At 44.9% G+C, this 25,562-nt stretch overlaps 1 protein-coding gene across 1 annotated transcript; it reads right to left on the reverse strand.

Annotated features, from left to right (window-relative positions):
- Positions 1–813: 813 nt before the first annotated feature.
- LOC119160024 (uncharacterized) lies at positions 814–23,649 on the reverse strand. The gene is made up of 4 exons (XM_037412777.2): positions 23,532–23,649; positions 4,779–5,005; positions 3,626–3,880; positions 814–1,689 (listed from the first exon to the last, which is right to left on the reverse strand). The coding sequence occupies exons 2-4, from the start codon at positions 4,994–4,996 to the stop codon at positions 1,497–1,499; spliced, it is 666 nt and encodes a 221-aa protein (XP_037268674.1). The 5' UTR covers positions 4,997–5,005; positions 23,532–23,649; the 3' UTR covers positions 814–1,496.
- Positions 23,650–25,562: the final 1,913 nt, after the last annotated feature.

Genomic DNA, 25,562 nt, shown 5'->3' on the forward strand with positions numbered 1-25,562 from the left:
CTTGTTTAGTATGCGCGACAATCAAACCCCGTGTTTGATGAAACAGCACAAAGAAACTAAATGCGCGCATCCGAATACCCGATCTTTTTGTGTAACGCTACAGAAGGCTTGGCGACACAGCAATCTCCTGATCTAAAGATCGAATAAGTTTCAACAGTCTCATGCGTCGTACGTTCTTTGTGTCATGCAAAAACTTCGGTACCCCGGAAAACCAAGCCACACTTAAAACCAGGGTGTTGTAGCGGCAGCACTTTCAATATGTGGTCATTCAACCTCTCATTGAGACAGCGGCCAGTGCGCCCACCATAACAAGAGAAAGAAACAAAGTATACCACTTCCTTACACTCTTCCGATAGGCCGTCTCTTAATGTGACGTTATATACATTGAAAGCATTTATGTTTGTTTGTTTTTTGCGGTTTCCCTAATAATGCAATACCAATTTGTCAAACGTCCTATCGTAAGTGAACATAGGCTTAGTCAAAGGCACATATAATGGTTGCGGTATCGGGAAACGTTCCACTTCAGTGCTTTGCTGCTTGATTTCTGGCAGTTTCTCCGATGTGAAATGTGATATTACATTATAATCTTGCGTCTTCTTGTAGCGAGAAGTTGATCGCTATTCTAAATGTAACGCAGTTCCTTTGAACCACGCGTTATAATGGTGCAAAAGTATACTTTATGTTTCTTTTACGTGCTTATGAGTTGTTGATTTCGCTATCTCTTGAATATCTGAAGTGGTAGACGGGTCGATGAGCGCTTGAACACAATAGCTGCCTTCTATTGCAACTAATTAGCACAGTGTCACAAGGATGGTACAGAGACACGGAAACTTTATTGAAGGACGACCACGGAACGTAAACATGCATAATATCTTACAATCATACTTTATACAGTTGCTACATCATGACATAAAAACATAAGAAACTGTAAACTGAGCGTCGGAGCACAGTGCCATGCACGAATCCGCCTCATTGGTGATAACCACCACGGCGCAGATCACTAGACGACGATACTCAACTAAACGAGCCCAAGTACCGGGTATACCACTTGCTGTCAGTCCGTAGGACTATAATGACTACTTTACAACATAAAACATCCAGCTGCGCACACTCGCTGCAGGTTGCGTCATTGCAGGTGCCCAAATTGACGGATGCATGGTGCTCTGGGATTATTTTTGGTTGGGTACAGAGAAAACACCGATCTTGCAGAGCCATCTTCTTTCAACGCCGTCACACGTAACAAGTGTCGTAACGCGATGAATAAGAAGTCCCAGTTACAGCGTTGCTTAAGGCAAATGTCTATTTTACAGCGCATACAGTGCACGAAATACATATGATGAGGAAAGTGGGTTGCTCAGGACGGCAGGAATTACAAACGGGCACCTCTTTGAAGGTTACCACGTAACGCTAAACGTCCTTCCCACAGTCCTGCAGTCCCTGGCATGTGGGACATCACTGGTGGGAGGGGGGGGGGGAGCAGGCTTTTTCGCAGACTGCTAGCACCCTTGGCTGCTCAGGCAGCGGAGAGCTTTGATCAGTCGGTCACGTGACGTGCGTCTCAGCTGTTCCTTGGGGAGCAGGCAGCCACGGAAGATACGCCGACACAGCTGCAAGCTTCCGTGCGCCTTGCCCACACGAGCTGACAGCAGGTACGGCTGCCACGAGGCGTCTCCGTCGTGACGTAGAGACCTGCACGCAGTGACGTCACAATGAGCGAGCTTGTTATGCGAGATGCGGTATAATGCAAACAGACCGAGTTATCAAGAAACGAGTACACTTTTAAACTCGCATCTATAAATTCGGAATTGGCTCCCGGGGCAATTAATTTGCTGGACTTGGATGTCACCCACCACTGGGCGAAGAAAACACACGCCTGGCCATGCTATAAACTTAAATTGCGCTCTGTCTTGCGGAACATTCTGGCTACACATGGGAAATCGAGGGATGCCAGCACGACTGAATTGCAGATAGGGAGACGTACGTCATAACGTCGAGGGTTCACGTAGCACGCCTTATTACTGTCACCCACTATGTCTAACTCCCGCTTCATTTGGCTACAATGACCGGGTAATCCAATTTCTGATTGTTTCTGTTTCAAGTTAACTTTTTTTTTTCATGTACACACTCATTGACCGTAATTTTTCATGGTTTTCCGCCTGCTATATATCAGTGTATGATATCTTCTTCCACTTCTATTGCCTTTCATCTAGTTTGAAGAGACACCATTATGGGACAGTAGTGGCTAGAAAGGTTTTGCAAGATAGTTACTGCACATGCACGGGAAAGTTTGTTTTCAACCAGGTAGTCTCGACCGCAGACTCAGCGGCAAACTATTTCTTACATTCAACCTCAACCCCTGACCAGGATTAATGCTCGTTTACATGGCACAACTTTAAGGATTTTCAAGGACTTTCAAGACTTTGTGTGCGAACTTTCAAAGACCACATTGTAAAAAAGCCAACTAACACAAGTGCAGGAAAGGAAGGAGGCCTGAAATACATAAATGTCGTCTAAAAAGGATAACATCACTGGAGCAGCCGTCAAAAACACGGCTCCAATGACGTTTTCTATACACAACTTTGAATCATAAATTCTTAAAGCTGCACAGATAATCATTTCATTATGAGACGAGTTTCAAACGTTTGATCAAATGTGAGAAACTAAGAAAAAGTGATTACGCAGCGCCTTGTTGCTTTTTATGAATTTTCATATCAGTATCCACTTTCTCCTGCTGCTTAAGCTTGGCAGTATTCCTAAGGCTGTTTGATGCACGTCAGTCAGGTCGCTAATCGTCTCTGCTTTTTTTTTTCATTAGTCTATATACTGTAGCTGTTCATTAAGTAATAGCGGCTTCTAGTTTCTTTTTTGTAAGCATTTTAACCTCCTCCTCAACGCAACATTTCTTTTTTTTCTCACCCTCTTGCCTTTCCCGTGTTTCCACAAATTACACAGTGTTGTTTCCGTGCAGAAGCTGCTGATGTTCTCAATTCTTTTGTAATGGGCACATTACGTATGCCGCCTGCTACATTTACGGCATCACAGGTATTCTGGAAAATGTATTCAGGAGGATTTGCAAATACTCCAGCCCTTCAAGGCCTTGAAACCGCATAAACCCTGCTTGCCTTTATCACTGTCCTCCAGGTCTCTTGTTTCACGGAGGAGGGGTGGCGCGACATTCCTGCAGTCTACTTCGAAAAGCCTTTGTGGTGCTCTCACACCCTCACTATAACGTGGAAGTATCAATGTGCTTGGAGCTAGAAAAGCAGTTTTTTGTATGAGAGTTCTCGTTGGGAAACACTGCGGCGGGAAAGCCAACTTACAAATGTTTTTAGAACATAGCTCACTATTTTGTTGTTCATTTACAAGTCCGGTGACAGCCCGTGTTCACTAATTCATCCCTTAAAGATTTAATCTTCCCCTGAACGTTTACCTATTTAGCATTATGCTGAAAAACGTGTTAATTAGGACACCGTAGCGCATAAAACAAAGAAAGGGTGAGGGGGGAGGTTGTTTCCCGAGACACCTGTACAACTGGCGTAGCTTTCAAGACTACACTTTAGCTATGAGCGTATCTTAGCCAACTAATCATGCCGATTCGGGGGGTTGTACTGAATCGAGTACTCACAGAATGAACTGCACAGCGAATTCTCCCTCGCTGCCGAACTCTCCGGGGCTTGCGGCTGCTTCACAGCTGGCGCGCATGACGCACCGGTCGTTGTCCTGACGTCGCACAAAGTAGAAGCCCCGAGACACGAGGTCTTCGGGGTAAGAGGCCTGTCGTCGCCAGCGACGAGACTGCAGGGGCCTGAACAATGAACCGGCCCCCAAGAAGGGGAGCATGCCGTTGTTGAACATGGGCCGGGGCCTCACATTGCCATTCCTGTATGAATTACAAGCAAAGGCGTGATCGTGATTATTAATGCTTTATATAAGGGCGAAATAAAAAAAGAACATTGGGAGAGGGCAACCAAGTGTTTACATGAAACTTGGATACGGTGCATGGGCTACTGTTGGCTATCAAGGTGACCACTGCGAACCTAACTCACTTACCACGTTCCGGAGCTTTCCACTATACGGCGTCTCTCATAATCATATGGTGGTTTTGGGACATTATACCCCACATAGCAATCAATCACTCTCACTTAGCGCTAAACGACCGCCACGTTTTTACTTCATCACTGCATTACAAACAAGCTTAATTAAGGTACAGGGGTTAAAGTAATTATGCACATTTAGTCTATAGCAAAGGAATGCACAATCGGCCGCGAAACTCAAGAGTCTGCACAATAGTACACATACGAAGGACAATTAATGACAAGGCAGCATACTCGTGCAAAAAAATCTACAGAAGGACAACGATGGGCTGCAGAGCTTACAGTAAATATTCTAAATAACTATAGGTAATATATCAACCCAGGCCCTGTACGAGAAAACACACGTCAGCCTGTCGTAATGACCGTGATTCATAAATGAAAGTACTACCGATTCGGAAGAATATGTTGCGAAGGAGCTCACCGTCATACTGGCGCTTATTCATGCCGCAACAAAAAAAAACTGATAAAGACGTCTTCGTACGAGGCTTCCATACGGGGAGTAGATAGAATGTTAGGTGGCTACATGATATTCAACGTACCTACAAGTATCGACAACTCAGACAGCCGGTTTTGTGTTCAAGGTGACATTCAAAAATTAGCGAGAATAACGTGGCCTCAACTATACAGCACGGGAAAGACGTTTGCCCATCGGGGGGTGTATAGTAAGGCTGACGGTGTACTCACATCGGCGTTCTATAACCAGCGTGGCCCATTGACGGGTTTCCGTGTGGTATGGCACCTTGCTGAACGTAGGCGGCGTTCGGGTTGCCGTAGCGGCCACCTCCGCGAGCGCCAAATAGCCCTACCAGCATACGCTGCAATCCAGAGCCCAGTGGGTTCATCTGGCCCTGAACCAAGCACGCCGCTTCCAGGGCGAGCACGAACAGGAAAGCGATCTTCATGTCTACAGACTGCAACACAAAGAGAAAAACTTCGTTTCAGTGCCAACAGCAGAGATTTTTGTAAACGTTCGTCAGTATGCACACACAAGAAATTCCTCGGTGCAGTAGAAGAAGGCAAGACAAGAGCTTATATACGACGTATCAGCTACTATATTGCAGAAAACGTACACGGAAGGAGCGACTTACCTGGCCTACTTCGAGCCCGACGACGTACCTGCCACAGCACCACGCAGCGCGAACCGACTGACTTGAGCGCACGGTGTGCCGTCTATAAATGCAGCGCGAAGTAAAGCTCCACCCATTTTGTGGGAAAAAAAGAAAACTGGTAGAACACCACTGAATGGTTAAAATTGGGCGAGAGAGATGGACGCGCGACGATCCCGTGGTCAGAAGAGGAATGACGTCAGTGATACGTAGCCTTGTTCTGTGTTGTCGTGCGGCGTTCGGGAGTCGAAGGGAAGACCGGGAAGCCTGGGTTGGTTGCTGTCAGGTGACTAGCGAGCTGATGACGTCACTGGGACTCTCTCCCCCTCACTCTTTCTTGGGCTCTTAAGAATGTCGCCCTGTAAAGCCATTGTGAAGGAAAGCTGGAGCTTTGAGAAGGTTAGGAGGGAAAGAACAAACGGGGTGGTCGTAGTGATAAGCTCAAAGTCCATTACTCGGCTTCTGCAGAGGAATGGGGTGACTATATACGACCGCCCAACACAAAAAGGAGAGACAGGTATCGACTGATAAGAGCAACTAGCCGCCATGAGTCGTGCCTTTTCTGTTTATTCTGACATTCCTTACTGTCTCACTCGGTCCCGTCCACCTCTGCGGGCCAAATGCAAATGGGCACACCAAACAGAACGGGAGGCCGCCTGTGACCAAAAAATAAAAAGTGTTCGTTGTTTATGTTCCAATGTACTTTTGCTTTGTTTCTAACGGAAAAGCTCCAACTTTGGGGGCATATAGTTTGTTCGAGAACACCGATATCATTTCCACGGCGATAGGATATGAGACGCCAAAGAGGATGACGTCTCGGCTATAGTCCTACTGACCAGAACGTGAAAATGGGTGCGGGTAGTACAGGCACTGACGCCATTTACACTACGTAGGATGTAAAACTACTGGAATAAGGCAGTGCGCTACAAACATTAAAAAATGCAGCTACAAAATGATCAGCACCACCTGGACAGTCCGCGTAACATTAAAACTGACCGGTGAAGAGTATACACTGCAAAGAGAAGACGCTGGCACGACAAGGCGGTGTTTTCACGTAGCGACGAGCTTGTATACGCCAGTAACGATAGTGCATTCATCTAAATACAGATTTTATGCACTAGGAATGTTACTTTGCGTATTATGATTCCAACCAGCGCTGTGGAATCTTTGATTATTACAGTACTAGCTACATATTTTTGCTTCCTGCGTGCTTTATCGTATACACAGCGGAGAGCACGAAAGCCGCCACAATGAATATCTGTACCTCGACAGCTTGTATCTGGGCCGCTTGTCAGAAAACACCAAACTATATTCATTGAACGTATCTTTGTTACGCAAGAGGATCAATGTGTGAGAAGTAACGAAACAGTTATCTCGTGTGTTTAAGTCAACAATGATATTACAAATAGTTCGCTTGCGTTCATAAGTATACCCGGCAAGAAATGTTCTTGTCCGAGCCCATGCAACTTCAACCTTACAGCAATGTTCACTGTATAGCGCGAACTGCACCAAATCGAGTTTAATCGTAAAAGTGAGTGGACACGTGGGGCCCAACTGAATACCTGGGAAACTCCAAGCGGGAAAATGCACAGGCACCTGGGTCGGGCGTTTTTATGAAGTATACGGGTGGGTTGGGATAATGTGTTTCAAGATTCAAAAGGGGCTGAACGATATGAAAAATCGAACAGTGGCGGGATTTTCAGCTCGCAGAGAAAAATGATGTAACAAATGACTAGGCACCCATAATGTTCTATTAGCACCGTGGACAGCGGTAAACGGAGTTGAATGTGCTATATTCAAGCTCTGCAGGCCCATGGCAGACCGGAATGAGAAAGGGAAAACGAGTGATCAACACAGATTCAATAGCAAAACACCAACTCAATATATTCTATACAGCTGAAGAAGTGGTAAACTGTGGTGTATTAAAAGAGATTGTATGTCTAAGAATATATGTACAGTATTGTAGTTGAGCTTTTGCTGATGAAGACATTAACATATGTGCAGCGAGCAAAAGTTTAGTGCTCTAGTAATATTGCGCCGTATTGATTCAGACTTACAACCGTATTTAAGCGATTTTAGCCTGAAATTTTATTTTTGGCTATATGTAGCCCTCAACCTTGTGCGTACGTTCTAGTCGCAATCAAGAGCAAAATCATCACGGAGTTACTGTTCTCAATTTTCACTTATTATTTAAAAAAATAAGCATATATAAATTTGATGCTTCATGAACCCAAAATGGAGCGTATCAATTGTCCTGAACACAGAATGAAGGTATAAAAACAACCTTTGTGCCAGAGCCGTAGCTAGGGGCGTTTTGAGCTGGTTCTGACCATCCCGAAATTCGTTCATGTTTTAACTTTTCCGTTGATGCCCAAGTTTTTTACACGCCTTCACAATTACCACCAGTTGGTATACATTTAGCCGTTGTATACATTTAGCCCCGAAAAAAAAAAAAATCTGCATACGTGCGATCAGCCGGCAACTCGATAAAAAAAAAATACGCCCGTGACACCGATCGACTGAACTAGCTAAGTCTTTAACGTAACATCAAAATTTACGGCGGGAATCTTTCCTTACCTATGAGGCTAAAGCTCCACCGAAACCTTTTAAAAACTGTACCGCCAAATTTTGTTTTTCCTCGATAACATCAGCCTATAAAACAGAAGTAATGGTCCTCGGCAAGCGTCAACCAGCTAATATTTTCAACATCGGCATTGATTAGCGGCTATGATTGGTTCGCTTCGATATTTTTTAGGTATGAGCTAGTTAGAAATAATTAATGACACAAAGTAATACGGGCGAAATGAAGGGGTTTTTTTTCGTTGTCGTTTATGATGCCAAACAATATAGCGAGAGATCGGTAATGAGAGCAAAGCGCAGATATGTTTGCGGCGTTCTCGCCCTGTGCTTTACCCTCGAGCCTGTGTTCACGTGTAATTTCACAGTCGTGGTGTTTTTAGAATATTTCATAATTTCTCACCTTGATGCTCCGTTGACAAAATTTAGAGCTGTTGTCTATAATAGATTCCTAAACTTTGTAAAGTTTCAGCAGCCAAGTGGTTAAAACAAACATAAATGTTCTCGACAGCACGTCAACTGAGCAGTGACAGTAACAAAATCTTTATTGACACGTCCTGAATCGATTGATTGATATATGGGGTTTAACTTCCCAAAACCACCATATGATTATGAGAGATGCCGTAGTGAAGGGCTCCGGAAATTTCGACCACCTGGGGTTCTTTAACGTGCAACTAAATCTGAGCACACGGGCCTACAACAATTCCACCTCATCGGAAATGCAGCCGCCGCAGCCGGGATTCGATCCCGCAACCTGCGGGACAGCAGCTGAGTACCTTAGCCACTAGACCACCGCGGCGGGGTGACACGTCCCGAAGAAAATGATTAAGGTGTACCGAGTTGTTTGGCACGTTCAATGGTGTTCTCACGCTGCTGTTATGCAACTAGAGCTGTCAAAATCCGAGGGAGATTGCATCGCTATCCAGCGTAGCCATTCACTGCCCCGAAACGACACAAAAAGAGCCCAGACGGCACTCAGAAGTTGATGATGATGATGGTGATGATGCCCTAAACGCATGGCTCACACCCACTTTGGGGGATTTTCCTAGAAATGATTATTTAGATAGTGGATTACATATTAAGTTGAAATATAATGGATTCTAAGTTGACTTTTGCACCTTATTTTTTGCCATATTACATATCAAACGATACGTACGTATGATGAATTAAGGCCGAAAATGTGTATTATGATAGAAAATGCTGCGACGTTATATGTAATTAGCAAGCTTTTTTTAAGGTTTAATCCTGTAGATCTTTTGCAACTGTGGTCTGAAACTTATTTAAAATTATTTTTGTAAAATATGCAGCTTCATCTGTTTGAGCCCCGTCTCTCGTTTAAAAAAAGTCACTTCTGGAAAACCGAAAAAAAAAAAAGAGCTAGACGAAGCGGACAACGCCCGCGATTTTGAGGACCTGCGAGTGCTTCGCGTGTCAGGCGCGCTGTTTTGGGATAAACCGGCTACGCATGTCACAGCGAGGTTGAGCGGGTCGTCTCATACCTACGCTTTCTTCTCTTTGTTGAAGCCATCAAGCCGAAGATTGCTCCTTGACACGCATAAACGACTCACTAAAACGGCAACCGGGGCTTGTGTCAATGAAAGACCTCCCGCGTTCCTAATTTGGAAGCGGGGAATTCGTCACGGAACCTTCGCGCTTGGGGTCGTCCTCCTCCTGGGCAGCGATTTGCAACGGAAACCCGTTTGCCTACGGAGCTTATCACTTTTCGCACGCAGAAAAATGCTTTCTTTGATACAGGGGCTCACGGGTCGGCCCGTGCTCAACAGTGTTTTCTTCTTTCTGCGAAAATCTGCTTCCATTCAGTGGAGCGAGATGGAAGGGGAATGCTGTTTTGAGTTCGGAAAAGGCAGGACGATAGTTATAGCGCGAGAACAGAACGAACAGAGCATGCCATACCAACTAGCCCAAGCTGCCACACTTCTCGGAAAAGGCGCTAACTTTCTGAGACCTCCAACGAGGCCTGTGTATAAGGTAATGCTGCTCGGGGGGTAGTGCCTGACTCCATGACTCATAGCCAGTAGAAGAAAAGCGACGCAAAAAGAACGAGTACTAAGAAAGAGTTCACACAACACGAGTGCTCATTTTTCGCTGCCTTGCTTCTAACCGCTGTGAATCGATTACCAACTTGCCATGTTTTTAGAGCTGTTCAGGACTGATCGTGCTGCCGACACACAGACTCACACAGGGTGTGTGTCTAAGCGTGGCTATCCCGACCTGTGTAGGCGGTGTAGCGCGTTCGTTAGGAAGATAGCTGAGTGCCTGGCGGCACTTGAAATCGAACGCTGCGGTAATGCAGCTGCTGAGGAAAAAAATAGGAAAAAATTTCAGGAAGCATGATGGCGTTGAAGGGGATACGTACATTTCTAAATATCTAAATGTAATGGTTTTGACACGTGTCAGTCTGGCTGAGTAAAATATTGTTGAAGTTGAATTACTTCTGCAAGGTTTTGGCAGGAAGTAATTATACTTCCTTAATTTTTAAATATGGGTAACCATATTAACGGGCGCCAAGGTAGGGGTACCTCTCGCCCTGTTAGAAAAAAAACCATGACACTTAGCGCCCTCGCGGTGTCACGATAGACATTCCGCGGACGGAGGAAAAGTGGTGGCGTGGAAAAGAAAGCGGTATACTGTTCGTCAACGCAAAAAAAAAAAAAAAAACATGTCATGTATGGTCGAGGTTAAAGGACCCATGTCAGCAAAATTCTCGCTTGTGACTTTTTTTACTGTAATTTGTAGCCCTGTGTCTGGCAGCGCCAAAACTGAGTCGTGAATTCTCTAATATATCGTGTATACTTAGGACTAATTTAACGTCACTTTGAAACACCCGCCCAAGATTGTAAAAAAAGTTGCGCCCCACAGCTGGGGAGCTAAGAGCTCGTGCACTCACGCTTTGGTGTCGTTGGCAGTGAGTTAATCCTGTTAAGAGCGTGGCCTTGAAATAGCAAGAAACGTTCCTTTCGAAAGAAGTCACAAACACCTGTTTCACACTCCAGGTGCAACGCTGTCGAAAGCTATGCGAGAAGTTGGGCCAGCAAAATGTGGACACTCGCGCGATATTGGATTAGTGCCGGTGCACCACTGCTTCTCTTCGTGCTCTCTTTTGGGGCGACTGGCGAAGGCACAATAGAACGCGGGTACCGAACGACCCTGTGGTGTTCTTCTTTGCACCGACTATCTCATGAGATAGAAAGTCCAGGTGGCCGCCATCATGACGTACCCAGCGCAGGGAGTCTGTGTGTGTCGTGGTGTGGAATCTAAACTGTGCATCCGCCAAATAACAGACGTTGAACTGCGTTTTTGTTCGCAAGGCACAAGAGAAATTCAATTACTTCTATCCCTAATATCGAAAAATGTTTTTCTTTTCGGTATTGGTGGTAAGAACAGTGAACTACGTTTTGTTGCGAACGCATCAATTGCAAGAAGTATTGCTGGCGTCCACATTGTTGCAGATGAACGGGTTGTTGGTTGACAGTTGTAGTTTCCTGTGCGCCTCGTGCACGTTCTGCGATGTCGACAATACTCGCTCTTCTTGTGGAACGCCAATAGATAACTCCAAGTCATACTGACATAGATGTCGCGAGGTGCTGAAAAGTCAAATGAGCACTGACGCTTAATTTAAAACTGAATCAAAATATTTTCAAAGCAACATGCGGCACTAATAATCTAGAAGTAGAAGTACATACTAAGCAGGTCAACCGAACATCGGTGTCAGGGGCCCTTTGAGCCAAGTTCGTCGAGCGAGAGCTAGTTTTTGATTGCTTTGGAAAATAACGAAACGACTGGTTTGCAGATATTCAACTTTATTGCATAATTTGGCTTAGGCAAGGGCCCCGGGATAACTACACGCTTCAACGGCACGACAAGAGAGCCAACGTATTGCAATACAAGACAACACACAGACGTTGGTCGGTGCCGTAAGGTAGGCGTTTAGCCGCGAACACTCTAGTACGCTGAGTGTATGGATGGATGGATATGGCTGTACCCTTTAGATCGGGCGGTGGCTAGCGCCACCAAGCCGTAATACTTAATGAACCAAAAACTAGATTTATTTTTTCCCCCCTTAAATAGTGAGGTTGACGATTCGTACTTTGCAGTGAAGGGTTTAAATTTCACTCGTGCCTTGACTTTAGCCACCAATCAGATAACCTCCTTCTAGTTAATTCTGCCCGCTTAAAGTCTTTTTTGCCCTCCCGGTCCCTAAACCCCAGTGCTTTGAAAAACTCTGCGCCATCATCCTGAACTATAGGATGAAGCCCTTTACAGATCATTATCAAGTGTTCGGCAGTTTCCTCTTCCTCTCCACACGCACTGCATACCGTGTCTACCCCTTCGTATTTGGCCCGATATGTCTTGTATTTGGCCCGATATGTACGTAGATGCTGCGAGCGCCTACAGCGGTGGTGGCACGACTCACCTTGAGCCATGGCCTCCGAGATCACACGCCGGCAGGAAACCAGCCTGCCTGCGTGCAATCTTGAAAGCCATGCTGATGAGGCGTTGTTCATTTTTGCGAACGCCCACGACTCGTGTTATGCAAAATTTCTTTCGGCGTTTTTGCCCTTGGCTGAGCTGGAAAGGCAGATCCGTCGAACGAGGCGTTTTCCGGGTTTGTACCAGGAGGAATAGAGCTATCGCTCTAAAAACGACTTTTGGGAGGGTAAATATTGTGACGTAAAACTGGACAATGAAATCTCTATAGTCGGGCTCTACCGACTATAGAGATTTACCGTTAGCTCGCGCAGCATTTCCATACATTATCTTTAATTTCATTTTTTGGCTCAATTTAATTTGATGTTTTTAGATCCCTAGTTCTCCAGCTAAAGATTCTGTCACCCGCTTCGTGGCCGATCCCCCTCTGTGGGTGAGTGCCATCGGCGAGAGAGGAGCACAATCATCATCATCAGAACGAGGATTCTCGCGCAAGTCGATCTCCATCACGGCGGACAAAAAGGTCCGGTTCTTGGCCGATCCCCCTTTGTGGGCGAGTGCCAGCAAAGCCGAAGGTTCATCATCATCATCATCAAAAAGGTCGAGAACGTGGCGCAGGTCAACTAATATGGACTCGTCTTCCGTATTCGTAAGTATATGTCCAGATGGTCTAGTCAACTTCTGTTGTAGCGCGTGGAATTCTGTTGCTTGCTCCCGTTGCACTGAAAATACATGGTAGAGAGAGAAAGGTTGAGTGAACGACAGGGAGGTTAGTGAGAAGAAAGTTTGTGGTTTGCTACCGTGCACAGGGGAAAGAGAAATGGGCATGGAAAAGTAAGGTGTGAAAAAGGAGGGAAAGGGATGGTTAAAGAAAAAAAAATGGCAGATCCCACGTACACTGGGAATCGAACATATGCGAAGCTCGAATGAGGAAGGTTGACAGGTCAATTCAAAATCAGCACAACGTTACGCGACTGGGGTAAGTTATGCCGTACATGAATTCCATGACATGATTATTATGTTTGGACGTGTCATTTACCTTCGTCACCTAATAAAGTCACCTGATAGCAACTTTGGTATATTAGAAGATAGCGAAACGGCTGCGAGCGTATTACGAGAGTAGCATGTTATCATGTTTCACATGACATATATATCATGATTATCATGTTTAGACATGTCATTTACACTCATCATCCATTCACATGACGTAATGCCAAATTTAGTATATGTGGAACAAGTGAAACGGCTGGGAGAACGCTATGAGCGTAGCATGTAGTCATATTTCACATGAAACGCATATGATTGTCAGGTTTGGACGTCTCATTTACCTTCGTCGTCTATTCACTTCCGGTAATACCGAATCTAGTACATGTGAAGCTAGCGAAATGGCGGCGAGCGCTTCATGAAGGGCCCAATATACTCCGACGCAACGTTGACGAACGCGCAGGCTGGGCACAGCGACGCCACGCTAGCGAAACGCGAGCACTCAATAGTCTGACGCAAGGCGCGACCACCGTTCGTCGGCGCGACCAGGTCGCAACCGGCGCGAAATGCGACATGCTGCATTTCGCGCCGGTGACGTTACTTATACAGCACCGCGTCTGCCTCTCTTTGTGACGGAGGGACACAGTGTGCGCTCAAGCGTGCATGCGTCAAAACAACGCAGCGTGGGCCTGCGAGTTCACGGCAGGCAGATCCATTATGGAGGTCAGTGGGCATATACACTGATCTCTACTGGGGGATATTGGCGCCTGGCATGGCATTGCCGGCGTGACACGATGAAACGAACGCCGGCGCGCACGCGCACCAGGTCACGTCGAAATGTATTGGCGCCTTGAGTGTGGCGTGTATTATGTTCTTACATGACACGCATCTCATGATTATCATGTTTGCACCAGTCACATACCATCGTCATCCATTCACGTGACGTAATACCAAATTTTGGCATATGTGAAGGTAGCGAAACGGCCGCGAGCGCATCATGAGTGTGGGACGCAGTCAGGTTGTTACATGACACGCATGTCATGTTTGGATGTGTCATTTACCTATGTCGTCCGTTCGCGTCGCGTAATACCGAATTTGGTTCATGTGAAGCTAGCGAAACAGCCGCGTGTGCATCGTGAGTGTGGCATGTAGTCATGTTGCTATATGATAAGCATCTCGTGATTATCATATTTGCACCAGTCACATACTTTTGTCATACATTCACGTCCCTTAATACCAAATTTAGTATATGCAAAGATTGTGAAACGGCCACGAGCACATCATGAGGTTGGCACGTAGTCATGTTGTTATGACACGCATGTCATGATTTTCATGTTAGGGTCTGTCACTTGTGTTCGCCATGCAGTCATGTCATGCCATACCAGTTTAGCAACATGTTATGTGAAAGAAACCACCGCAAGAGCAGAAGATCAAGAAATGTTAATCATGACATACATGTCATGATTTCCATGTTATGACTAGTCAGTTATGTTCATCATACAATCATGTTATGTCACACCAAGTTTGGTATCGATACCATTATCCAAACGGCCAGGAAAGCTAAAGGTCATAAGGAGATAGATAGATAGATAGATAGATAGATAGATAGATAGATAGATAGATAGATAGATAGATAGATAGGTAGATAGATAGATAGATAGATATATAGATAGATAGATAGATAGATAGATAGATAGATAGATACGCTAAAGTCGCCGAAGTTCACCAAGAAATGCTTCGCATTTAATGTAAAACGTGCCCACACTCAAGCACGGGAGTGCCACAGTCGTTTAGCGAGTCCGGACAACCACAAAATCTTCAGCAGCGCCTTCGTCGTTTTCTCGCTTGAAGGTCGAACGTTCCAGAACTACAAAATTGACTGTTCCGAAAGCGGCCGGTCGTCGAGCCGCGCTAACGTTGCCGAAAGCTGTTGTCTTTGGAAGCTGTAAGGAGGACAGTCACAAAGGACGTGGGCAATGATTCCCTCACTGCCACAGTGATCACACGTGCAGGGTCAAATGCACTTGAACGACAAATGCTTCTTCGGGATTTGTAAGAGCAAACAAGAAGTTCTATTGAGCCACTGGTTTGCATCCTAGTTCATAGAACCCTTGGCATGGTTTTGGCTAATAAACGTGCCATTTTCAATATAAGACATTTGTTTAAACGAAAGGAGCTAAGTTTCTGTCAATCAAGAAAACAAGATGACTGCAACTACCTTTGATAATAAAAATAAAATGTCTCAGAGATGTGGATATCATTCAGCATTTAAGAAAATATATGAAACGAGCATCCTTCCAAGCTAGGTTTATGATTGTATTAGTCTAGCAAAGTAAGAGCAACATTGTTGCTTTTCACACAGGGAACTGTGATTTCAGCTCGCATATTGACCTATGATTTAAATTTGGATGTGTTGCTCATAAATTTCACCGACAGCGTCCTCCATCACAATATGTATATTGCGTGTTGTTAAGAAATGTTTTCTACGTCGTGTATTCTCAACCGAAGTATTTTGACACTACACCACAATGAATGTATGGATGCTGCGTCAATGAGCCTTTTCTGGGTAGGCAGTCTATCTATCTATCTATCTATCTATCTATCTATCTATCTATCTATCTATCTATCTATCTATCTATCTATCTATCTATCTATCTATCTATCTATCTATCTATCTATCTATCTATCTATCTATCTATCTATCTATCTATCTATCTATCTATCTATCTATCTATCTATCTATCTATCTATCTATCTATCTATCTATCTATCTATCTATCTATCTATCTATCTATCTATCTATCTATCTACGACGTTGTGCTCTCCAGACCACATCGTGAATGAGATTTCTACCAAATTCGGTATGAAATAACACGACTGCATGACGGACACGAATGATTGGTCATATTGTCACAGGGTCGTGACGTGATCGAAGGGAGCAGACTGTAGGTACATATGAAACTGTTTATTAGGCCGAACTTGCGGTCCGTAAACGGAAGGGCAGATTACAGCGATACCCACTGGCACTGATAGCGGCGAACAGAGCATCTGCCGTCGATCAACTGACAGGTGGTGAAGCGAGTCGGCATTTATACACGTGCCGCGAAATATTCTATAGCGTTATCGCTAGTGGCTACGCAGGTTCCAGTATAATCTGAATCCAGAATCGCGATGTGGGCATAGTCTTCACCAACACTACCTTTCTTTTTTTCAATGCCAGCGTGAACGCGCGTTCTTCAAGGGCGAACTCCGGCGATTTTTTGACCATGTCAGGATAATGACGCTTTTATGTTCCTTAGACACTTTTCTCACGCACCCGATAACTAAAATCCTCAGAAAAATTCGAAAACAATTTTCAACTCCTGAAAAACCACAATATCGAAACCGTAACCCAACTGAGTGCCCTTTTATGTGTGACGTAAAAATTTGCCCGACGTTGCTGGAACCTGTCTGATTGCACATAATACCCGCTAGATGGCATTACCTGTCAACGCTGGCCACGGCGACATGCTAGAACAGGAGAGCCTATTTGCACCTCAACAACTCGGGGTCACGTGACCCAAGGAAACGTCACATATGACGTCAATGGTGAAGCGATCGGCTTCAACTGGCCCTGAACTGGCTACGTCTTGATAAGCGAGTTTGAAATCACTTGTCAAAAAAAAAAAGGCCTATGATCTTACATTCTTGTGGTCGTCATCCATGCTGCGTAGTTCGTTAACTTTGCGGTTTGATTTATAGTTTGCGTCACTGCGCCGCGGTACCCCGTTTTCTTCCGCTTTGTACCAATTCACACCGCGTCGCAACTCAGCGGAAGAGTAATAATATTTGTCAGAGTTTAAAATCACAAACGCAGATCAGATTATTAGGGACACCGTAGTGGAGGGCTGCGGTAATTTCGACCACCCGGGTTCTTTACTGTGCACCTGGAATCTGAGCACGCTGGTCTCAAAAATATTTGCCTCCATCGAAAATGCTATCGCCACGGATTCCGCCCGGCGACCTTCAGATCGATCACATATAAGGGAACAGAGCGAGCTAGCGCTCGTCTCACTGGCGAGTCGTGTGTTGTCGTGCGTAACGTAGTACAGTAGAGGTCACTGGTCAGCACATTCATCTAAAACACCGAAAAGGCACGCTCTAGACTGCACTGACAACGTTTCCTGATTGCCACTATTTTGAAACAGCCAAAATTCTCGCATATGCAAATCCGCCAAGGTTAAATGCTGAAGTGTGGACTGTCAACAACTAGATATCGGAATACATGGCGCCAAAGGGTGCTGGCGCGTGCCATTATGAAATTCTGGACAAGTTTCTTGACCCCCCGCTGCAGTTGTCTAGCGGCTAAGGCACTCGGCTGCTGACCCGCATGTCGCGGGATCGAATCCCGGCTGCGGCAGCTGCATTTCCGATGGAGGCGGAAATGTTGTAGGCCCGTGTGCTCAGATTTGGGTGCACGTTAAAGAACCCCAGGTGGTCGAAATTTCCGGAGCCCTCCACTACGGCGTCTCTCATAATCATATGGTGGTTTTGGGACGTTAAACCCCACAAATCATATCAAGTTTCTGGACCCCTGTAGTAGTCGACTGCTCACTGGTTACTTCAAAAATTAGAAACGTCTATTGTGTAACGCCCCGAGGCAACCGAATGACCATCGGGAAGACTTCGACCTGTACACCTGAAGACTTCAGTAGATTCCTTTGATGTAAAAAGTGTGGCGCTAATAACCGTATCAGCAAATGCCGGCAAACATGTTTCGAAGTATGTTTGCCGCCCCACAACATGGCGCCTACAGGACCGGCCGTTCATTCACAACACACTTGGCACTCCCCTCAATAAGACTAATTACTCTCATACCTACACAACCACACATGAGCACCACAGAGGAGTGACTTCGATTACGCGGGCTTCGTTTATCGGGCTCTTCAATCCGATAAGGCATGCAGCGTGGAATCACATTGATGGCAACAAAACGCGCCTTCCCCACCTGCTAAGCTTTCGTCTCTGCCATATAGAGAAGTCTCCCAACCCCGTTTTTTTTTTTTTTTGTCACTTGACCTCAAAGTCATTTGACAAAGCGTGACCAGTTGGAGGCGATTGCTTTTCCAGTGAAGTCACATGTGACGTTTAACCTTGGCAACCTTGGCTCATGTGACCCGGAGCTGTTAAGGTGCAAATAGACTCTTCCGGCTAAAACTGAAAACGCTTACGCTGTTATGGTGATTCGTGTGTGGCTCACAACGCAACACCACTTGGCACCTGCCGCACGCCCACTAACGCGAAAAAAAAAAAATCGCACGCTCAACCAAGGAAGCGCCGGCCAAATCCGCACCCCCTCTAGCCACTATACCCACACAAACCACAGCAGACACTGCAGTGGCACATCAGTTCGTCACTTCCGCCAGGAAAAACTCAACGTCACACACGCAATGTTACCATTAATTCTGGCAAGCGAGGTGAGCGTTTCGAGGCAAGCTATAAAATTAACTTGAAAAGAATCCGCGAAGCTCTCAGGCCTGCAATAGGGCATGAGTGGAGCAAACGCGCAAATGAACGTACTCAGTGAATTTCATTGAGATCCACTGACCTCGAAAAATTGCCGGAGTTGACCTTTAACGGGAGCCATTTGTCTGCCCTATCGTTCATATAGCGGTCGTGATGCGACGCCACATGAGGGGCAGGACTGCTTGCATCACACGTGCTTCCGAGCGCTTTACGGAGACGGGATAGACATGTGTCCCTCTCCAATATATAATACGTCTGTCAGGTGTGTCCCTTCATGCCGATTCTTTGTGCCTGGAAGCAATGCCGCTACCACCTCAGTTATGCAGCGGCGTCACCGTGACTATCTATCTATCTATCTATCTATCTATCTATCTATCTATCTATCTATCTATCTATCTATCTATCTATCTATCTATCTATCTATCTATCTATCTATCTATCTATCTATCTATCTATCTACGACGTTGTGATCTCCAGAACACATCGTGAATGAGATTTCTACCAAATTTGGTATGACATAACATGACTACATGACGAACACGAATGATTGGTGATATTGTCACGTGAACGAAAGGAGCAGATTGTAGGTACAATATGAAACTGTTCATTCGGAAGAACTTGCGGCCCGTAAACGGAAGGTCGGATTACAGCGATACCCACTGGCACTGGCACAACTGAACACAACTGTACGCAACTGAACAAAATGTTACTTTATATTATTCCCGTCGCAATGCACTGTATCAGGGGCTCTCTTCCCTATAACCGCAAAACACACGCGAAGGCAAGGCTATGGGCGAAAGCAGAATAGGGCTAGAGGAGAGGATGATGAACAACTAGATCGGGCGCATCTGGCTGGCATTGATAAAGTACAGAGGCGCTGTTTTAACAAAGCGGTCTACTACAGTCCTGAATCTTCTAAGGTGTAGGCACGGTTTGGCTTCCAGTGTGTCGTGGCGGTAACAAAACTTGAAGAACTTGTCATGAACGGTATACGATTTACACGACATGACCTTGGTGCATCTGCGGCCGTTTTCTTTACTCGATAAATGCAGAAATTCGTATGAAACATTTCTGCATGATCAACATAAATGGCCGGGGGTTATATGAGAATTATGACGTTCATGTCATGTACAACATGATTTACACGCCACACTCACGGTGCGCTGACGACTGTTTCGCTAACTTCATGTACACCAAATTTGGTATTGCACGACGTGACTGTAATGCGAACATAATTGACAGTTGGTAACATGGAAATTATGGCATGTTATGAGCAACATGACTTGCATGCCACGCTCGTGGCGCACTTGCGTCCAGTTCGTTTGCTTATTGATACACACCGAAATTGGTATCTCACGGCGGGACTGTATGACGAACAAAAATGACACGTCCCAGCGTGTTAACCATGACATGCATGTTATGTACAGCATGATTTGCTCCCTGCTGGCTGTTTCGCATTACATCGATTGCCATAATTGATGGGATCTGCGGTTTGTTTGTTTTTCTTCCCGTTTATCTGCACATGATTGGCACCAAATATATTTGTCGTAAATTGCCTTTTTCAGTCGGATCCGGTAAAACAGCGTGCCCTACAGTAAGTATACACGCACTTTTTTATGAAGAGCTTACTGGTTGCCATCATCATCCTCTCATCATCATCCTCTACTGGTTGGACCAGTAACTAGCCACACATGCTAATGGTCCAAATACTTCGTAACCACTTTTGTATTAAGTTCATTGAATAAACCCTGATTGATTGATTGATTTATAACAGAGAACTGGGATCGGTAGACGAGAAGTACTGGGATCGATACCCAGCACCTCCACCAAATATAATAGAGAACTGAGACAGTCAGAGCTGTTATTTCAGACGAGGTAGGAGCGTAGGCCTAGCCAGCGAAGGCAGCGACAATGTACGGGGCGAGCGTCTCGTGCTTAGCACTGACGATGTGTTTTCCAAGCTATGCATGACCCACTACTTCTTCATTACATATTGAATATTGTAAATATGCCTGAGCCTCTTAAAATTGCACAGCCAAGGTAGTGCCATCAGCACTTGTGCTGCCGCGCAACGCTTCAGAAAGAAGATAACCACGTTGTTTGATCGGAACGTATACGATGTGTATACGGCTTAGCAATACCGTTACTATCTGGCTATCTGATGTAGAAATCAAAAGACATCCGCGCATCCCGCAGTTAGGCAGACGCTATAGGGAACCGCAGGTGGTAAAAATAAGTCTGAATTCAATCACTATATACGCTTCAGGTCATAAATCCCGTTTTGGCGCTTAACCCGTTGAGACGCCATGTACTCAATCATGTGCACCACCTGCTTTTCTAGGGGGTAAGACTGAAAGGAACACGTTGGGCTTTGAATGAATCGAACCTCCAGCATAATAAACTTCTTTTCACTTATCCTCATTCTATAGTGTATGCTGTCACGTATGATCACTTTGTTAAAGGCCCTACTATAATTGACAAGTCGTTCGACGAGCCGCTTGCCATGGCCCACATCAAAAGTATAATTTTTCTTTGCTCTACATGGTCATAACTGAAAACCAATTCGCACTGTTGCGCTAGCCTGAGATTTCATTCTATTTGTGGGAAAACAGAGCATGAATGTCTTCACGACAGATGGGCATTTATTAAAAAAAGCCATCAAAAGGATTACTACAACTCTCCGTAATTAAAATATTGAGATATGTCATTTTTGTACGATTGTGAGTGCCTGGAAGCCAAATTGTATCGATTTGACGCATTTGCAGACACTTCTTCGTAGCTGGCGTCTGAAGGGGTTTTAGCCTCGGTATTTAGTGGTTTGCTGTTAAAATTGAGCCTTTGTCGCACTCAATTAACAATTGACGATATCCCCATGGCGGTGGTCTACGATAAATCCGTTATTATTGTTGTTTCCTTTTGTCTGTTATTGCAGAGAAAAAGAAGTGGCGATTCAGTGCATGTTCGGATTCACGGTCATCGCCCTCTCAGGTAGGTGCATAAGACTTTTATCAAGCATTGCCGCCACGTCATGAAACATATAGCGTGAGCAACGGCCTGAGAGAAAACTTTTAGGATCGTTGGCATCATCCCCCATTTTCACAGAAATAAGCCAGCAGCTCCCCCCCCCCCCTTTATTAAGTGACGCCTTGAGCGAGAAGTAAATCAGCTCGTCAATAATAAGTGAAGTAAACGTAGCCATGTGACGACCACCAAAAGGCGACAATTTGGTGGGAGTAGCAAGCGAATGTTTGAAGATATAAATGGTTTCCGGCAGTGGCGTAGCAAAGAGGGGGGGGGGAAATCAGGGGTTCAAACTTTCGAAAATTTTCCATTTCACTTCCTTCTACACGCGCGCACATACAAACGCACGCATAAACATACATAAGGTATGGTTGAAACACTCCCCCCCCCCATTTCCCCTCGCTCCGAAAAAAAAATGCTGGCTACTTCCCTGGTCACCAGAGCTTATCACAGCCTGTAAGCCATGTTTTTTTTTTTCAATAATCGTTTCATTATTTCCTCCCCACCACGTATCGACCAGCTGTACAAATGTTCGGCATTATCTAACCCTTTGTGGCTTCGTCCGTATTTGGGACACGATGATGTAATAACCAGCTATACAGTATACACATATAGCCACAAATACATAGCGTACAACAAATATTTGAAAAATCAAGCCATTACTTTATTGAAAGTTTAAAAATGCGAAAAAAATTGCACTAGTGGTGTAGGGTTTATCAAACAGCGAATCTGATCGATCTTGGTACAGCCGCTACAACCTAGGAGGCTTGACGTGTACCTCTTGGCTGATGTGAGGCCTTGTCTTGGCTTAGACAGAGGCGAGTTGAACCGCAGCCTGTTACAAGCCTTGCAAGACCGTGTAGACTCCACTGTTGAAAAAAACTTCGGCGGATCCCGGGTACCTGGGAATCGACGTTATGCGAAGCATGCGGAGGGAAGGAGACCGTGTTGCGATTTCTTAATTGAGTAACTCGTCATGAAATGACGCTAAATATGTACAAGTGTTGTACGCACATGCATATATTGAAGAGTTACAGATGTTTGTATAACCAGTTGTTTGCACTTGCGCAACGATGCCAACTGGAACATGCGTATTAGCAACACAAGAAGTTAATATGAAGCGCTGATGCTCGCGAAGATGCTGGCCCTGGACACTGCTACGTAAATCAACTTTAGTGCATGGCAACTTACCACAATTGAAATTAACCCGACATGAAGGCTGTATCAAAGGAGTACATATGTAATTTTTATAAAATTTTGTAGGCAGGAAGATTAGTGTATATTTGAAAAGTAGTTCCGAGACCTGGCGTAGCTCTGTTGTAAGCTGCTTCATTGCCACGCAGAATGATTGAGTTCAATTCCAGCTAGGACCCTGACATTTACTTTTTGCATTCGTCGGGTCGACGCTACCGATGTCGGGTATTTCTTAATGCTCGCCCGTTAAAATTGCCTATACGTGTTGTCGTGGTTCCTGGGTAGATATTATGTGTGAATCACCTGTGGCACATACCCGCATACCACCGGTACATGCCCACCTGTGGGTATGTGCCACTGCCTGACGGGAAGTGTTTGATGATGTACGTGACGTGATTGTGACATTACTCATGTCTTGAGACCACCGCGTCATTATCGTCCAACCATCTTACCCTCCCATGCTAATTTCGGTTTACACGAAGTTAAGGGGGTGACCAGGAGAGCAGCCAGACGTTGGCGGCTGGATAGATAGAGAGATAGATACGCTCAAAGTCGCCGAAGTTCGCTAAAAAATGCTTCCATTTAAAAATAACGCACGAACCTGGCTGCGGAACTCCCGGTAGAAGCGCGGGCCTTTCGTCGCACAGTGTACTCGGCTCACGCCACACCGAGCAAGCTCAGCGAGCGAGGTGTTGACTCTGCGTGGCCTATCTCGTGGCGCGGCTTGGCGGTGACTGCTCCTCGTCGCATCCGCGGTTAAGCAAATGGCAAAGAGGTTTTTTTTTTTTTTTTTTTTTCAGACGGCGGACGTTTTGTCGTGAGATTTCGCTTCACATACGTCCCAACTGACTCATGAAGGGCCCCATCTTGCGACTGCATCAACTACCTTATGATGAAATAGCTGAAACAAATGGGGTTAAGAAGCACTTAAGCCATGACCCACACGAAATGAGGTTTTGGAATGGGCGTCGCCGAATTCGACCACTGAGAAGTGTGTTTTCGCGCAATAATCTATCTATCTATCTATCTATCTATCTATCTATCTATCTATCTATCTATCTATCTATCTATCTATCTATCTATCTATCTATCTATCTATCTATCTATCTATCTATCTGTCTATCTATCTATCTATCTGTCTATCTGTCTGTCTGTCTGTCTGTCTGTCTATCTATCTATCTATCTATCTATCTATCTATCTATCTATCTATCTATCTATCTGTCTATCTATCTATCTATCTATCTATCTATCTATCTATCTATCTATCTATCTATCTATCTATCTATCTATCTATCTATCTATCTATCTATCTATCTATCTATCTATCTATCTGTCTGTCTGTCTGTCTGTCTGTCTGTCTATCTATCTATCTATCTATCTATCTATCTATCTATCTATCTATCTATCTATCTATCTATCTATCTATCTATCTATCTATCTATCTATCTATCTGTCTGTCTATCTATCTATCTATCTATCTATCTATCTATCTATCCTTCTATATGTCTGTCTATCTGTCTATCTATCTATCTATCTATCTATCTATCTATCTATCTATCTATCTATCTATCTATCTATCTATCTATCTATCTATCTATCTATCTATCTATTCAGGCGTGCTCAAACTCCTGGAGAAGAGCTTCCACCTTCCGCACACGCTGGTGCTGTTTGTGCTCACGACGCTCGGCTCGTACGGCTACACGTTCACGGCCGACTTCACGCGCATCGCAACCGACGCGACGCACAGCTTCAGCGAATCCGAGCTCCTGGTCGTCTTCCTGCCGGCACTCGCCTTCCACGCAACGCACGGCATCAACTTCTACGTCTTGCGCCGATGCCTGGTCGAGATCCTAATCTTTGCCGTCGGCACCACCGGTAAGTTCACCTTCTGAGCATTTGCACGCGTATAAAAGGTGTATCACTCAAGCTGTTTATTAATCAATCAATCAATCAATAATGTAATAGATAAATAGGTCAATTTTGATTTGGTTTCTGGGGATAGAAGCTGCTCGGCAGTTATACTGGATCCCTGAAATGTTTTATATTGGCATACATTAACAGATAATATGTCATCTCTCCATACTCGGTCATTGTCATTATATTGCCACAGAACACTGTGTTAGCTCACGCTCAGTAATCCATCAGGACCCATATTGACACTCAACTCTTACGATTCATTTCTTTTATGGAAAATAAAAGATTCATTTCAGGCTCTTTGCATGTAATTAGCAGTGGTATCACACGAAAAAAAGGAAGTTTTGTGATTCAGCCCTAGTTCTATTAGGCCACGTCATCATGATACACAATTTAATGGTGCCAGAGACTTCTCATTAGACGCATTTACTTTTAATATAGACTCGAGACTGCCAAGACCAAGCGTGCCGGCCAACTCGAGTCGATAAAGTAATTCTTCTTCACAAGCTTTCAGATACAGTATTGTGATTATTGGACTCTTACTATAGGTACTTGTGCATGTGCTGTGTCATCTGTCTGTCCCTTTTCTCTCTTTCCTCTCCTTCTTTCAATCTTCCTTCCTCCCGTGTAGGATAGCAAACTGGTTATCCTGGACTGGTTGACCTCTCCCTACCTATCCTACTCTATCATTCTTAGCTTTCTTCGCAACATCCCCCG

Source organism: Rhipicephalus microplus, chromosome 3 (assembly GCF_043290135.1).
Source record: "Rhipicephalus microplus isolate Deutch F79 chromosome 3, USDA_Rmic, whole genome shotgun sequence".
NCBI lineage: Eukaryota > Metazoa > Arthropoda > Arachnida > Ixodida > Ixodidae > Rhipicephalus > Rhipicephalus microplus.